Source organism: Hypanus sabinus, chromosome 31 (assembly GCF_030144855.1).
Source record: "Hypanus sabinus isolate sHypSab1 chromosome 31, sHypSab1.hap1, whole genome shotgun sequence".
Taxonomy (NCBI): domain Eukaryota; kingdom Metazoa; phylum Chordata; class Chondrichthyes; order Myliobatiformes; family Dasyatidae; genus Hypanus; species Hypanus sabinus.
Genome location: NC_082736.1, coordinates 39,287,166 through 39,304,526, shown reverse-complemented (window position 1 = coordinate 39,304,526; position 17,361 = coordinate 39,287,166). Strand labels below are relative to the sequence as shown.

Genomic DNA, 17,361 nt, shown 5'->3' with positions numbered 1-17,361 from the left:
GCATTGAAATATATGCAGCCCAGGACATTAATTGCACCATGCTTAACCTTCTGCTTTTTAAATTTGAGGTCTTACCAACCATCTGTCTCCACAACCTCTTCACTAACCACCTGGCATTCTAGTTCCCATCCACCTGCAACTCTAGTTTAAATCCCACTGTGCAGCATTAGCAAACTTTCCTGCTAGGATAGTAGTCCCCTTCTGGTTCAGGTGCAAACCGTCTCTTCTGTACAGGTCCCACCTTCCCTGGAAAAGAGCCCAATGATCCAAATATCTGAAGCCCTCCCTTCTACACCAATCCCTTAGCTGCATGTTAAACTGTCTAATCTTCCTATTTCTGGCCTCATTAACATATGGCACGGGTAGCAATCCTGAGATCACAACTCTGGGAGTTCTGCTTTTTAATGTAACTCTTATCTCCCTGAACTTCCATGCAGAACCTTGTTATTCATCCGACCTTTGTCCAGTACTTATATGGACCATGAGCTCTGGCTGTCCCATTCCCACAAGAATGCTGAGGACGTGATCCAAGGTGTCCCAGACCCTGGTATCCAAGAGGCAACATACCATCTAGGGATCTCATTCTTGCCAACAGAACCTCCCTTCTGTCCCCCTAACTAATGAATCCCCTCTCACCACAGCGTGTCTCTTCTCCCCACTTCCCTTCTGCATCACAGAGCCAGATTCAGTGCCAGAGATATGACCACTATGAATTTGCTCTACTAGCTCTTCCCTTCAACAGTATCCAGTGATATACCTGTTGTTGAAGGGGATGGCCACAGGCATATTCTGCATTGGCTCCTTAACACCTCTCCCCTTCTTGACTGTCACCCAGTTTCCTGTGTCCTGCACGATGGGTATAACTACCTTTCTTTATGTCCTATCTATCACTCCTTCAGCCTCTCGAATGGTCTACAATCCATCCATTTCCAGTTCCAAATCCTTAACGTGAAATTTTAGAAGCTGCAGCTGGATGCACTCCTCGCAGGTGTAGTTGTCAGGGTCACTGGATGTCTCCCTGCCTTCTTACACTCACAAGAGGAGCATTCCACTATCCTGCCTGGCATCTCCACTGTTCTAACTGAGCAAGTATGAAGAAAGTGGCAAAAAAATTCAACCTACAACTTTTTTTGCCTTCTCCAACTAAAGCATCTCTTCACTGAAGCCTCGAACAGCTAATGCCTAAAAATCTACGCACTGCCTCCGTCCATTCTGACTTACTATAATTTGTTCTTGCTAATCAATCCCAAATGCTAATTGGCCACGAGTCTCTGCTTTTAAGACTCAACATGCATACTAAAGTGAATTACATCCTCTCAAGCTTCTGATCTCTGTAATTGGCCACTGCTTAAAGCTCCAAAAAACTGGCGAGAGTTGATGCCCCCAAGACTTGATCAGTGAACCTGAGTGAATTACATTCAAAAAACTTCTGATCTTTCTGACTGCCACTGCTCAAAGCTCCAGAAAACTGCCGCAAGTCACTGCCTTTAATACTCGATCAGTGAATCTGACTGCATTACATCTTCTCAAGGTCCAGATCTCACAGATAGGCTGCAGCTCAAAGCTTTACAATCTACATTACATATCCACAGCAGTAACTGATCCAGTGTGTAATCTCCATTACATATCCACATCAGTAATTGATCCAATATAAAATCTCCATTACATATCCACAGCAGTAATTGATCCAATATAAAATCTCCATTACATATCCACAGCAGTAATTGATCTAGTAAAATCTCCATTACGTATCCACAACAATAATTGATCTAGTATAGAATCTCAATTACATATCCACAGCAGTAATTGATCCAGTCTACAATCTACATTACATACCCACAGCAGTAATTGATCCAGTGTGTAACCTAAATTATATATCTACAGCAGTAATTGATCCAGTCTACAATCTACATTACATATCTGCAGCAGTAATTGATCTGGTATAAAATGTCCATTACATATCCACAGAAGTAATCAATCCAGTGTGCATACCCACAGCAGTAATTAATCCAGTGTGTAATCTAAGTTACATACCCACAGCTGTAATCAATCAGTCTACAATCTACATTAGCTATCCATAGCAGTAATCAGTCCAGTCTACAATCTCCATTACATATCCACAGCAGAAATCATAAAAACATAGAAATCTAAAGCACATTACAGGCCCTACTGCCCACAGTGTTATGTCAATGATGTAATCTCCTCTAGAAGCTGCCTAGATTTTCCCTACTGCATAACCCTCTATTTTCCTAAGCTCCATGTACCTATCTAAGAGTCCCTTAAAAGTCCCTATTGTATCCATCTCTAGCATCTTCGGTGGCAGTCCATTCCATGCACCCACCACTTTCTGTGTGAAAAAACATACCCCTGACAACTCCCTTGTACCTACTTCCAAGCATCTTAAAACTTTGCTCCATCATGTTAGCCATTTCAACCCTGGGAAAATGGCCCCTGGCTATCCACACGACCAGTACCTCTCATGATCTGAAAACAACTCCGTCAGGTCACTTTTCATCTTCCATCGTTTCAGTGAGTAAAAGCCAAGTTCACTCAACCTATTCTCATAAGGCATACTCTCCAATCCAGGTATCATCCTTGTAAATCTCCTCTGCACTCTCTCTATAGTATCCACATCCTTCCTGTAGTGAGATGACCAGAAATGAGTGCAGTACTCCAAGTGGGGTCTAACTAAGATCCTATATAGCTGTACCATTACTTCACAGCTCTTGAACTCAGTCCCACAGTTGATGAAGGGCATCACACCATAAGCCTTCTAACAACACTGTCAACTTGCGTAGTAGCTTTTATGTTCTATGGATATGAACTCCACGGTCTCGCTGATCCTCCACACTGCCAAGAGTCTTACCATTAATAATATATTCTGTCTTCAAATTTGACCTACTGAAATGAACCACTTCACACAGATGGAATTTGGGTTCAATTCCATCTGCCACTTCTCAGCCCAGTTCTGCATCCTATCAATGTTGTAGAAACGTAGAACATAGAAAAGCTACAGTGCAATACAGGCTCTTCGGCCCACAAAGCTGTGCTGAGCATGTCCTTACCTTAGAAAAACCTAGGCTTACCCATAGCCGAGGGAGTAAGAAAGGGGGAGGGGAGCACCAGAGGGAAAGGAAGGAGTGTTCACTCCTTGCCTGCTCTCCATCTCCATCTGGTGCTCCCCTCCCCCGTTCTTTCTCCCTAGGCCTCCCGTCCCATGATCCTCTCCCTTCTCCAGCTGTGTGTCCCTTTTGCCAATCAACTTTCCAGCACTTAGCTTCATCCCTCCCCCTCCTGTCTTCTCCTATCATTTTGGATCTCCCACTCCCACTTTCAAATCTCTTACTATCTCTTCTTTCAGTTAGTCCTGATGAAAGGTCTCAGCCCAAAATGTTGACTATACTTCTTCCTATAGATGCTGCCTGGCCTACTGCGTTCCACCAGCATTTTGTGTGTGTTGCTTGAATTTCCAGCATCTGCAGATTTCCTCATGTTTGACTTACCCAAATTGATGCTTTCCTAAAGCTCCAGCACATCCTCTTCCTTAACATCTACATGCTCAAGCTTTTCAGTCCACTGCAAGTCATCCCTACAACTGCCAAGATCCTTTTCTGTAGTGAATACTGAAGCAAAGTATTCATTAAGTACCTCTGTCATCTTCTCCGGTTCCATACACACTTTTCCACGGTCATACTTGATTGATCCTATTCTGTCACATCTTATCCTCTTGCTCTTCACATGCTTGTAGAATGCCTTGGGGTTTTCCTTAATGCTATCCACTAAAGCCTTCTCATGATCCCCTTCTGGCTTTCCTAATTTCCTTCTCAAGTTCCTTCCTGCTAGCCTTACAATCTTCTAGATATCTATCATTACCTAGTTTTTTGAAATTTTTTTGTTAGCTCTTCTTTTCTTCTTTATAGATTTACAATAGGCTTTGTTCATCACAGTTCCTGTACCCTACCATCCTTTCCCTGTCTCACTGGAATGTATCTATGCAGAACCCCACGAAAATATCCCCTGAACATTTGCCACATTTCTTTTGTACACTTTCCTGAGAACATCTGTTTCCAATTTGTGCTTCCAAGTTCCTGCCTGATAGCCTCATATTTCCCCTTACTCCAATTAAACGTTTCCCTAACTTGTCTGTTCCTATCCCTCTCCAATGCTGTGGTAAAGGAGATAGAATTGTGATCACTATCTCCAAAATGCTCTCCCACTGAGAGATCTGACACCTGACCAAATTCATTTCCCAATACTAGATCCAGTACAGCCTCTCCTCTTGTAGGCTTATCTATATACTGTGTCAAGAAACTTCCCTGAACACATCTAACAAACTCCACCCCATCTAATTCCCTCACTCCAGGGAAAGTCCAATCAATATTTGGTAAATTAAAATCTCCCACCACAACAACCCTGTTATTATTACTCCTTCCCAGAATCTGTCTCCCTATATGTTCCTCGATGACCCTCGTGCTCTAATCTCTGACAACCCTTCAGACTATCCACAACACTTGCAACTTCTGTGTCATCAGCAAACTTACTAACTCACCCTTCTACTTTTTCATCCAGGTCATTTATAAAAATCACAAACAGGAGGGGCCCCAGAACAGATCCCTGTGGAACACCACTGGTCACTCACCTCCATGCAGAATACAAACCATCCACAACCATCCTTTGTCTTCCGTGCGCAAGCCATTTCTGGATCCACAAAGCAATGTCTACTTGGATCCCATGCCTCCTCACTTTCTGAAGGAGCCTTGCATGGGGAACCTTATCAAATGCCTTACTGAAATCCATATTCACTACATCCACTGGTCTACCTTCATCAATGTGTTTTGTTACATCCTCAAAGGCTCGTAAGGCCCTTGACAAAGCCATGCTGATTATCCAAAATCAGATTATATCTCTCCAAATGTTCATAAATTCTGCCTCTCAGGATCTTTTCAACAACTTGCCCACCACTGAGGTCAGACTCACTGGACTATAATTTCTTTAGTTATCTCTACTTCCTTTCCTGAACAAGGGAACAATGTTTAGAACCTTCCAATCCTCTAGTACTTTTCCTGTTCCTATTGATGATGCAAAGAACATCACCAGAAGCTCAGTATTCTCCTACCTCACTTCCCATCGTAGCCTGGGGTATATCTTGTCCGGTCCTGGTGACTTATCAGACTTAATACCATTCAAAAGCTCCAATACATCCTCTTTCTTAATGTCTATACACTCAAGCGTTTCAGTCTGCTGTAAGTCATCCCCACAATTTCCAAGTTCTTTTTCACTGGTGAATATTGAAGTAAAATATTCATTAAGTGCCTTCACTGCCTCCTCCGTCTCCATGCACGTTTACACTCTTGCTCCTGATTGGTCCTATCTCATATGGCTTATTCTCTAGCTCTTCAAATGCCTTGTAGAATGCCTTGGGGTTTTCCTTAATGCTGCTCACCAAGGCTTGATCATGGCCCTTTCTGGCTCTCCTAATTCCATTCTTGAGCTCCTTCCTGGCATCCATGTAATTTTCTAGAGCTCTAACAGTACCTAGCTTCTTCAACTTTTCATAATCTTTTCTTTTCTTTTTAACTTGATTTTCTACATCCTTTGTACACCATGGTTCTTTTACCCTTCCATCCTTTCCCTGCCTCAATGGACCATACCTATGCAGAATGCCATGCAAATGTTCAGGGAACATTTGCCACATATCCACAACGGTAATCGATCCAATCTATAAATTACATTACCTATCCACAACTGTACTTGATCCAGACTACAGTCTAAATTATATTTCCAATCTATGTTACATATCCACAGCAGTAATCGATTCAATCTGCAATCTACATTACTTATCACAGCATTAATCAATCTAGTCTGCAATGTACATTTCCTCTCTATGACAGTTATTGATCCAATCTACAATCTACATTACATATTCACAACACTAATTTATCCAGTCTGCAATCTACATTACCTATCCATGGCAGTAATCGATCCAGTCTACAATGTCAATTACATATCCACAGCAGTAAATGATCCAATCTAAAATCTACATTACATATCCACAGCAGTAATTGATCCAGTCTACAATTTCCATTACATATTCACAACAGTAATCAATCTAGTCTGTGATCTACATTACATATGCACAGCAGTAATCAAACGAGTGTGCAATCTACATTACAAACCTGTAATAATAATTGATCCAGTGTGCAATCTTTACTACATATCCAAAGCATTAATAGAGCCAGTCAGCAATCTCCACTATATATCCAGAGTAATATTTGATTGAGTTTCAAATCTACATTACATACCCAAAGCAGTAATCGGTCCAGTGTGCAATCTACATTATATACCCAAAGTAGTAATCAGTCCAGTGTGTAATCTACATTACATACCCAAAGCAGTAAGTAATCGATCCAGTGTGTAATCTACATTACATATGCACAGCAGTAATAAATCCAGTCTACAAGCTACATTGCATATCCACAGCAATAATCGATCCTGTGTGCTACCCACATTACATAGAAACATAGAAAACATACAGCATAATATGGCAGAATATAGTATTGATGGTAAGACTCTTGGCAGTGTGGAGGATCAGGAGGATCTTGGAGTCCGAGTCCATAGGACACTCAAAGCTGCTACACAGGCTGACTCTGTGGTTAAGAAGGCATATGGTGCATTGGCCTTCATCAATCACGGGATTGAGTTTAAGGGCTGAGAGGTAATGTTGCAGCTATATAGGACCCTGGTCAGACCCCACTTGGAGTACTGTGCTCAATTCTTTGGCCCACAAAGCTGTGCCGAACATGTCCTTACCTTAGAACTACCTAGGCTTTAACCATAGCCCTGTATTTTTCTAAGCTCCATGTAGCCATCCAGGAATCTCTTAAAAGACCCTATCATTTCTGCCTCCACCACCGTCACCAGCAGCCCATTCCACGCATTCAACAGTCTCTGTGTAAAAAACTTACCATCGACATCTTCTATGTACCTACTTAAAAGCACATTAAAACTATGCCCTCTTGTGCTAGCCATTTCAGCCTTGGGGAAAAAAGCCTCTGACTATCCACATGATAAATGCCTCTCATCATCTTGTACACCTCTATCAAGTCACCTCTCACCCTCCATTGCTCCAAGCAGAAAAGGCCAAGTTCACTGAACCTATTCTGATAAGGCATGCTCCCCAATCCAGGCAACATCATTGTAAATCTCCTCTGCACCCATTCTAAGGTTTCCACGTCCTTCCGATAGTGAGGCAATCAGAAATGAGCACAGTACATATCTTATCTGCGGTCTTATCTGGGTTGAACTCCATATGCCACTTCTCAGCCCAGTTTTGCACCCTATCAATATCCCGTGGCAGCTATCTTATGACAATATCCTCTGACAGCTCTCCACACTATCCACAACACCCCCAACCTTTGTGTCATCAGCAAATTTACTAACCCATCCCTCCACTTCCTCATCCAGGTCACTTATAAAAATCGCAGAGTCGGGGTACCAGAACAGATCCCTGAGGCACACCACTGGTTACCAGCCTCCATGCAGAATATGACCCATCTATACCCACAGCAGTAATCGAACCAGCCTTTAACCTACATTACGTACCCACAGCAGTAATCAATCCTGTATGTAATCTATGTTACATGCAAACAGCAGTAATTGATCCCATGTGCAACCTATATTACATACCCACAGCAGTAATCAATCCTGTGTGTAATCTACATTACATACTCACAGCAGTATTCGATCCTGTGTGTCATCTACATTACATACCTACAGCAGTAATCCAAGCTCAGTGGTTCCTCAGTGCCTCAGGGGTTGTTGTAGATTGGGTCAGTAAGTAGACACACTGATGCACAGATACAGAGTGCTAAATTTGATCTGACTGCCCGAGCTGCCTCTTTGGAGTTTGTACACGCTCGTTGTGACCAAAGGTTTGTTTATCAATGTGGACGACAGGGCCATTGTGAAATGCATCTGGAAATCTGGGTGAGCACTAGAACCTGGTTAGATCGCATTTGAATGTGAGGATGATAGAAAATGTAAATTTAGTGTCAGCTGATATGTTTTTCCACAGGTTCAGCACTCCTTCCTGCATACATCACAAATTGTGAGGGAGATGTAATGTCTCAATGTCTTGCGAGATAATAATATGAGATGTGTATCTGAGCCCGAAAGACATGGGACATTAACACGTAGCTGGAATACAATGAATTCACAGTAATTCAGCCAGGGTTGTCATGGCAGCCTCAATACCAGCCCTGAAGAGATTTAGATGAAGCTGCTGAGGGAGAAGAATAGATGCTGAGAGGAAACAATTTCGCACTGGCAGAGTAACATCCAGCAGAAGCCTGCAGAGAAGGGCAGAACACCGAAAGGCATCCTCACTGAGGACACAGTGACAGTGAAACACTCCCTCACTGAGGGACCCAGTGATAGTGAAACACTTCAGCACTGAGAACCAGTGACAGCAAAAAAAGTCCCTCACTGACAGATTGACAGTGAAACACTCCCTCTCTGAGGGACATAGTGACAGTGAAACTGTCCATCAGTAGTAAATAACCATATCAGAGTGAAATTTCGAGGACCAGTGCTACAGTGATTAGGTTCTGCTGTGGTACCACCTTTATAGCAACCAAGGCCATTCTGCTACCTCTGTACAACTGCTTCCTGTTTACCAGTTTTCTGTGTTATAGATGCTTTAGTCAGAGGTCAGTACACATGCATGGATTGAACTAAAATGTAAACCTCACAATGCTCTTGTCCCTCCTCAGAACAAGTTTCTTCTACCCAGCCTCCTGTGATAGATTCCCCATTAACCTCTCCAACCTCTGCACTGCCAAATGTCTTAATGACACTCAGGATCTGGGTGTGGATCTGTGCTAAACTGATGTCTGACCCCTTCCTTCTGTCCAACCCAACTCCTGTTCTAGGCAGTGGAAAGGCTGGCGTGGGTCTGGTGCATGTTAGGAAAGGAAGAGGCAGAATTTAATCCTCTGAATGTGCCCTGAGCACCCCTCACCCTCACCTAGACTCAGGTCCCATGAGCTCTGCCACCAACAGCACAAAGAACTGATTACTGGCTGTGTTTAGGGCCGGGCCCAGTCGAAGCCCATTCAATCCGTCCACTGTTGATACTCACCATGAGTTTTGGGAAGAGTTTTTTACTGCCCACTACACCCCAGATGTGAAGCCCTCACCGTGAGGTGGGAAGCTGAGGAGGGGTGTAGTGAGTGGCTGGGTGGGTTGATGTCACTTACCTACAGGGTAGCGTTCATTGACGGGCCAGTTGTCGACCTGCAGGGTGGCGTTGCCCCCACTCCTCGTGAATCGCACCACGTGATACTTGCCATCGTTCACAACCACGTTCTTCTCTTCGATGACAATGTCATCTGTCCCCACGTTAAATATCACCTGGATCTTCCCTTGTTCCTGCAGGGGAAAACAGATGATGGGCAGTGTTATGGTCAGGGTAACCACGGATGTACCATGGCTGAGCACAGAGTCACAGATGAACCAGGCCTATAGGCCCAAAGACTGATATGAATCAAGATCACCATTTGCCTTCATTTGACCCAAACCCCTCTAAATCTCTTCTATTCAGATACCTGTCCATATCATTCGAAACCTTTCCTATCCATGTACCTGTCCATATAGACAATAGACAATAGGTGCCGAAGTAGACCATTCGGCCCCTCGAGTCTGCACCGCCATTCTGAGATCATGGCTGATCATTCACTATCAATACCCAGTCCCTGCCTTGTCCCCATATCCCTTGATTCCCCTATCCATCAGATATCTATCCAGCTCCTTCTTGAAAGCATCCAGAGAATTGGCCTCCACCGTCTTCCGAGGCAGTGCATTCCACACCTCCACAACTTTCTGGGAGAAGAAGCTCTTCCTCAACTCTGTTTTAAATAACTGACCTCTTATTCTCAATCCATGCCCTCTCCCAACATCTGGAACATATTTCCTGCCTCAATCCTATCAAATCCTTTAATTATCTTAAACGTTTCAATCAGATCCCCTCTCAATCTCCTCAATTTCAGCGTGTACAAGCCCAATCTCTCCAATCTCTCTGCGTAAGACAGCCCTGCCATCCCAGGAATCAACCTAGTGAATCTACGCTGCACTTCCTCAATTGCCAGAATGTCCTTCCTTAAACCTGGAGACCAAAACTGTACACAATATTCCAGGTGTGGTCTCACCAGGGCCCTGTACAAATGCAAAAGAACATCCTTGCTCTTGTATTCAATTCCCCTTGTAACAAAGGCCAACATTCCATTTGCCCTCTTCACTGCCTGTTGCACTTGCTCATTCATCTTCATTGACTGGTGAACTAGGACTCCTAGGTCTCTTTGCATTTCTCCCTTACCTAACTCTACACCGTTCAGACAATACTCTGCCCTCTTGTTCCAGCTTCCAAAGTGGATAACTTCACATTTATTCACATTGAATGACATCTGCCAAGTATCTGCCCACTCACTCAGCCTATCCAAGTCTCCCTGTATTCTCCTAACGTCCTCTTCGCATGTCACACTGCCACCCAGTTTAGTATCGTCAGCAAACTTGCTGATATAGTTTTCAATGCCCTCATCTAAATCATTGACATAAATCGTAAAGAGCTGTGGTCCCAATACAGAGCCCTGTGGTACCCCACTAGTCACCTCCAGCCAGTCTGAGAAACACCCATTCACTGCTACCCTTTGCTTTCTATCTGCCAACCAGTTTTCTATCCATGTTGAAACCCTGCCCCCAATGCCATGAGCTCTGATTTTACTCACCAATCTCCTATGTGGCACCTTATCGAATGCCTTCTGAAAATCTAGGTACACTGCATCCACTGGCTTACCCTCGTCTAACCTCCTTGTTACACCCTCAAAAAACTCCAACAGATTAGTCAAGCATGATTTGCCCTTGGTAAATCCATGCTGGCTCGACCTAATCCTATTTCTGCCATCTAGATGTGCCACTATTTCGTCCTTAATAATGGACTCAAGCATCTTCCCCACTACTGACGTTAGGCTAACAGGGCGATAGTTCTCCGTTTTCTCCTTCTTGAAGTGGGACAACATTAGCCACTCTCCAATCTTCAGGAACTGATCCTGAATCTAAGGAACATTGGAAAATGATTACCAATGCATCCGCAATTTCCTGAGCCACCTCTTTTAGAACCCTCGGATGCAGACCATCTGGACCCGGGGATTTATTAGCCTTCAGTCCTACCAGTCTACTCATCACAGTTTCTTTCCTAATGTCAATCTGTCTCAATTCCTCTGATATCTTATGACCCTGGCCCATCCATACATCTGGGAGATTGCTTGTGTCCTCCCTGGTGAAGACAGATCTAAAGTATGCATTAAATTCTGTTGCCATTTCCCTGTTTCCCATAACAATTTCTCCCAATTCATTCTTCAAGGGGCCAACATTGTTCTCAACTATCTTCTTTCTCTTCACATAACTAAAAAAGCTTTTGCTATCCCCTTTTATATTCCTGGCTAGACTGAGCTCATACCTGATTTTTTCTCTCCGTATTGCTTTTTTAGTTAAGATCTGCTGTTCCTTAAAACTTTCCCAATCATCTGTATTCCCACTCATCTTAGCCCTGTCATACCTCTTTTTCTTTAATGGTATACAATCTCTGACTTCCTTTGTCAACCACTGTGGCCCCTTCCCCCTCTTTGAATCCTTCCTTCTCATTGGAATGATCTGCTTTTGCATCTTTTGTATTATCCGCAAGAATATCTGCCACTGCTGATCCACTGTCTTTCCTGCCAGGGCATCTGCCCATTTAACTTTGGCCAGCTCTTCCCTCATGGCTCCGTAGTCTCCTTTATTTAATTGCAACACTGACACCTCTGATCTGCCCTTATCCCTCTCAAATTGTAGATAAAAACTTATCATGTTATGATCACTACTTCCTAATGGCTCCTTTACTTCAAGATCGCTTATCAATTCCTGTGCATTACACATCACCAAGTCCAAAATAGCCTCGTTCCTGGTTGGCTCAAGCACAAGCTGTTCCAAAAATACATCCCTTAGACACTCCACAAACTCCCTATCCTGGGGTCCAGCACCTACCTGATTCTCCCAGTCCACCTGCATGTTGAAATCTCCCATAACGACTGCATTACCTTTAGCACATGCCAATGTTAACTCCCTAATCAACTTGTACCCAATATCCACGCTACTGTTTGGGGGCCTGTACACAACACCCATTAGGCTCTTTTTACCCTTACTGTTCCTCAGCTCAATCCACACAGACTCTACTTCCCCTGTTCCCAAGTCACCTCTTGCTAAGGACTGAATCTCATTCCTCACCAACAGGGCCACCCCACCCCCTCTTCCCATATTTCTGTCTCTGCGATAGCACGTATACCCTGGTACACTCAATTCCCAGGCCTGATCCCCTTGCAGCCATGTCTCCGTTATCCCAACAATATCGTAGTTCCCCATTTTCATCTGAGCTTCAAGCTCATCTGTCTTATTTCTGACACTACGCGCATTCAAGTATAGAATTCTTAGCCCATTCCTCCTCTCTTTGCTTAAAACACTGTCTACTGTACCTAACCCAGCTCCTTGAACTTCCATCAGGCAAATTGCACCCTGAATTTTGATGACCTTCTCAAGATCACCCAAACCTTGTACACATTTAACCCCATGCACCTTCTGACCAACCCTCTGGATCTGGATCCCTGCCCCCTGCACATCTAGTTTAAACCCCCCCGAGCAGCACTGGCAAATACTCCTGCAAGAATGTTAGTACCCCTCCGGTTCAGATGTAGACCATCCCTTCGAAACAGATCCCAATGTCCCTGGAACAAAGACCAATTATCCAAAAACCTGAACCCTTCCTTCCTGCACCATGCTCTCAGCCTCGTATTAATGTGCATAATCATTCTATTCTTTGCCTCACTCGCACGTGGCACAGGTAGCAATCCTGAGATTGTCACCCTGGAGGTCCTGCCTTTCAGCTTCACTCCTAACTCCCTGAACTCTCTAAGCAGGACCCCCTCACTCACCTTACCTACATCATTGGTCCCTACATGGACCACTACATCTGGGTTCATGCCCTCACTCTCAAGAATAGCCTGCACCCGATCTGAGATGTCCCGGACCCTGGCACCAGGGAGGCAACATACCATCCGAGACTCCCGATCTGCCCCACAAAATCTCCTATCTGCCCCCCTAACTATAGAGTCCCCTAAAACTATCGCTCTCTTCTCTTCCCTCCTCCCCTTTCTAGTTGAGGGTTCAACCTCTGTGCCAGAGGCAGGACCACTACAACTCATTCCTGGTAGGTCATCCCCATCAACAGTATCCAGTACGGTATACTTACTGTTAATGGGAATGGCCGCAGGGGTGCTCTGCTCTCTCTGCCTGCTCCCCCTGCCTCTCTGGACCGTCACCCATCTGCCTACTTCTTGGTTTTTTGGTGTGACTACCTCCTGATAACTCCTATCTATCTCTGACTCCACCTCCTGAATGATCCGTAGTTCATCCAGCTCCTGCTCCAACTCCCTAACTCGGTCTGATAGGAGCTCATTCGAAACCTTTCCTATCCATGTACCTGTCCATTCCCCTCTAAACCTTTCCTATCCATGTACCTGTCCATTCCCCTCTAAACCTTTCCTATCCATGTACCTGTCCATACCCCTCTAAACCTTTCCTATCCATGTACCTGTCCATACCCCTCTAAACCTTTCCTATCCATGTACCTGTCCATTCCCCTCTAAACCTTTCCTATCCATGTACCTGTCCATTCCCTAAACCTTTCCTATCCATGTACCTGTCCATTCCCCTCTAAACCTTTCCTATCCATGTACCTGTCCATTCCCCTCTAAACCTTTCCTATCCATGTACCTGTCCATTCCCCTCTAAACCTTTCCTATCCATGTACCTGTCCATTCCCCTCTAAACCTTTCCTATCCATGTACCTGTCCATTCCCCTCTAAACCTTTCCTATCCATGTACCTGTCCATTCCCCTCTAAACCTTTCCTATCCATGTACCTGTCCATTCCCCTCTAAACCTTTCCTATCCATGTACCTGTCCATTCCCCTCTAAACCTTTCCTATCCATGTACCTGTCCATTCCCCTCTAAACCTTTCCTATCCATGTACCTGTCCAATCTCCTCTAAACCTTTCCTATCCATGTACCTGTCCATTCCCCTCTAAACCTTTCCTATCCATGTACCTGTCCAAACCCCTCTAAACCTTTCCTATCCATGTACCTGTCCATTCCCCTCTAAACCTTTCCTATCCATGTACCTGTCCATTCCCTTCTAAACCTTTCCTATCCATGTACCTGTCCATTCCCCTCTAAACCTTTCCTATCCATGTACCTGTCCATTCCCCTCTAAACCTTTCCTATCCATGTACCTGTCCATTCCCCTCTAAACCTTTCCTATCCATGTACCTGTCCATTCCCCTCTAAACCTTTCCTATCCATGCACCTGTCCATTCCCCTCTAAACCTTTCCTATCCATGTACCTGTCCATTCCCTAAACCTTTCCTATCCATGTACCTGTCCATTCTCCTCTAAACCTTTCCTATCCATGCACCTGTCCATTCCCCTCTAAACCTTTCCTATCCATGTACCTGTCCATATCCCTTTAAACCTTTCCTATTCAGATACCTGTCCTTTTCTCTCTGAAGCTTTCCTATATGTGTACCTGTCCATATCCCTCTATACCTTTCCTATTCAGATAACTGTCCAAGTGTTTTTTAAAATGTTGTTAATGTACCTTCCTCAACCACTTCCTCTGGCAGCTTGTTTCATGTACGGACCAGCCTCTGGGTGAAGAAGTTGCCCCTCAGGTTCCTATTAAATCTCTCCGCTCTCACATTTAACCTGTGCCCTTTCATTTGTGATTCCCCAGTCTTGGGGAAATGTCCGTGTTCATTCACCCTATCCGTGTCCCTTGTGGTTCTATACACCTCCATAAGGTCATCCTCAGTCCCCTACACCCTCTCTGTGTCCCTCATGGTTTTATACAACTTCATAAGGTCACCCCTCAGTCCCACATAAAATAAAGTCCCACATTTCTCAATCTCTCTCCGTGCCTCAGTCCCTTGAATCCCAGTAACATTCTGGTAAATCTCTGCTGATGTTTCTAGTTTGATGGAATCTACTTTCAATCCCTCAATTCCCTTCACATGGAAGATTTAGGGAGGGTGTAGAGGAGATTTACTGGGATGCTGACTGTATTAGGGAGCGTGTCTTGTGAGGAGAGGTTGAGCGAGCTAGGGGTTTTCTCTTTGGAAAATAGAAGGATGAGAGGTGTACAAGATGATAATTGGCATTGATGGAGTGGATAATCAGAGACTTTTTCCCAGGTGGAAATGGCTAACATGAGGAAGCATTGTTTCCCTTCAATCTCTAAAACATCAATGGTAGTTTGGGAATGCCTTGCCAGCAGTGGTGGTAGAGGGAGATATATTAGGGAAATTTAAGAGGCTCTTCAATAGGCACGTGGATGATAGAAAAATGGAGGTCTCAGCAGGATGTAAGGGTTAGATTGATCTTGGAGTAGGTTGAAGTTCAGCCCTACACTGTGAGCCAAAGATCCTGTACTGTCCTCTAGTGTGCCATGATTTCATCATCACCTGAGAGGCTGTGAGGTCTTTGGCTGATTGGAGGATGGATGCTGTCTCGATCTAACAGCACAAAACTGGGTAATTTCTATTAATCGCCTTTTATTTTCAGTAAAGGTGTCCATGAGCAGACTTTCAAACCTCCTTAACCCAGTGAAAATATTTATCTGTCACTGGGGCATCTGTCCTTCAGCAAATACCATTCAGAACAGTTCCTGATCAATGTTTACCCCTCACTGGGGCATCTGGCCCTCAGTAAATATCACACAAAACAGCACCCGATAAATGCTTACCCCTCACTGGGGCATCTGTCCCTCAGTAAATACCCCACAGAACAGCACCTGATAAATGTTTACCCTTCACTGGGGGATCTGTCCCTCAGTAAATACCACACAGAACAGCACCTGATAAACGTTTATGTTACAAGGGGGCATTGGGAGTGGACCCAAGTACAGGACATAGACAACAGAGGAAGTATAAACAGAACAGTGTTTATTGATGGTTACTAGGAAGGCGAGGGAGCGAGGACAAAAATGTCAACATGGACGTAGATGTTGGAAAACAAACCGGTAAACCCTGGACAAGGGCTTGTACTCGACTTGGACTCGGAACTTGGATCTTGACTATGAAGCCTGGACTTGGACTGGATATGGACAAGGAAAAGACAGAACACCCAACTTGGAGTAGCGGCAGACGGCCAGACCTACTCAGCTGGACATGAAAATGACCGAATTTGTTAAGCAGCCATAGGCACTGAGGCAACTGGAGTCTCCAATTCACGGCGCTCCCAGGATGGGCATAGCCGCAGTAGCTACAGTGCGATGACTGGCTTCCAGTGACATACCTCTGGTGACGTTCCAGCACTGAATAGATGTCCCTGAATCCTTTTAGGCTGCCGGTTTGAAATGAAGATCAGGCGCCTTAATCAAGGCGCCCAACAGAATACAGGGAAAAAAAATAACTGGAATGAGGAGTCCACAGAGTGGATCGTGACAGTTTACCCCTCACTGTGGCATCTGTCCTTCAGTAAATACTACACAGATCAGCACCTGATAAATGTTTACCCCTCACTGTGGCATCTGTCCCTTAGTAAATACTACACAGAACAGCTCCTGATAAATGTTTACCCTCAATGGGGCATCTGTCCCTCAGTAAATACCACAGAGAACAGTTCCTGATAAATGTTTACCCCTACTGGGTCATCTGTCCCTCAGTAAATACCACACAGAACAACAGCTGATAAATGTTTACCCCTCACTGGGGCATCTGCCCTCAGTTAATACCACACAGAACGGCACCTCGTGAGGAGCTCAGCATTGTCCAGGAGGATATAGTTCAGTCTATTGTGATGGCATCACCAATGAGATAACAAAGGTGTCTGTACTGCGGGAGGGGTGGTACGATGGAGGGTCATACTCTGGGAGGGATAGTACTGAGGGAGAGTCATGCAGTGGGAGGGGTGGTACTGAGGGAGAGTCACACTGTGGGAAGGGTAGCACTGAGGGAGAGACACACTGTGGGAAGGGTTTTACTGAAGGAGAGTCACACTATGGGAGAGGTGGTACTGAGGGAGGGTCACACTGTGGAAGGGGAGGTACTGAGGAAGATTCACAGTATGGGGTGGGAGGTACTGAAGGAAGGTCACACTGTGGGAGGGGTGGTACTGAGGGAGAGTCACACTGTGGGAAGGGTTTTACTGAAGGAGAGTCACACTATGGGAGAGGTGGTACTGAGGGAGGGTCACACTGTGGAAGGGGAGGTACTGAAG

The 17,361-nt window shown here is 44.7% G+C and overlaps 1 protein-coding gene across 4 annotated transcripts in view; it reads right to left on the bottom strand.

The window, feature by feature from the left end:
* LOC132384107 (neurexin-1-like) overlaps positions 1-17,361 on the bottom strand; it is a 1,241,271-nt gene that overhangs the window by 188,791 nt on the left and 1,035,119 nt on the right. For all 4 annotated transcript variants that reach the window (XM_059955449.1, XM_059955450.1, XM_059955451.1 and 1 more), the window contains one exon: positions 9,258-9,429. In XM_059955449.1, coding sequence (XP_059811432.1) covers positions 9,258-9,429 — 172 coding nt within the window. The remainder of the gene's footprint in view (positions 1-9,257; positions 9,430-17,361) is intronic.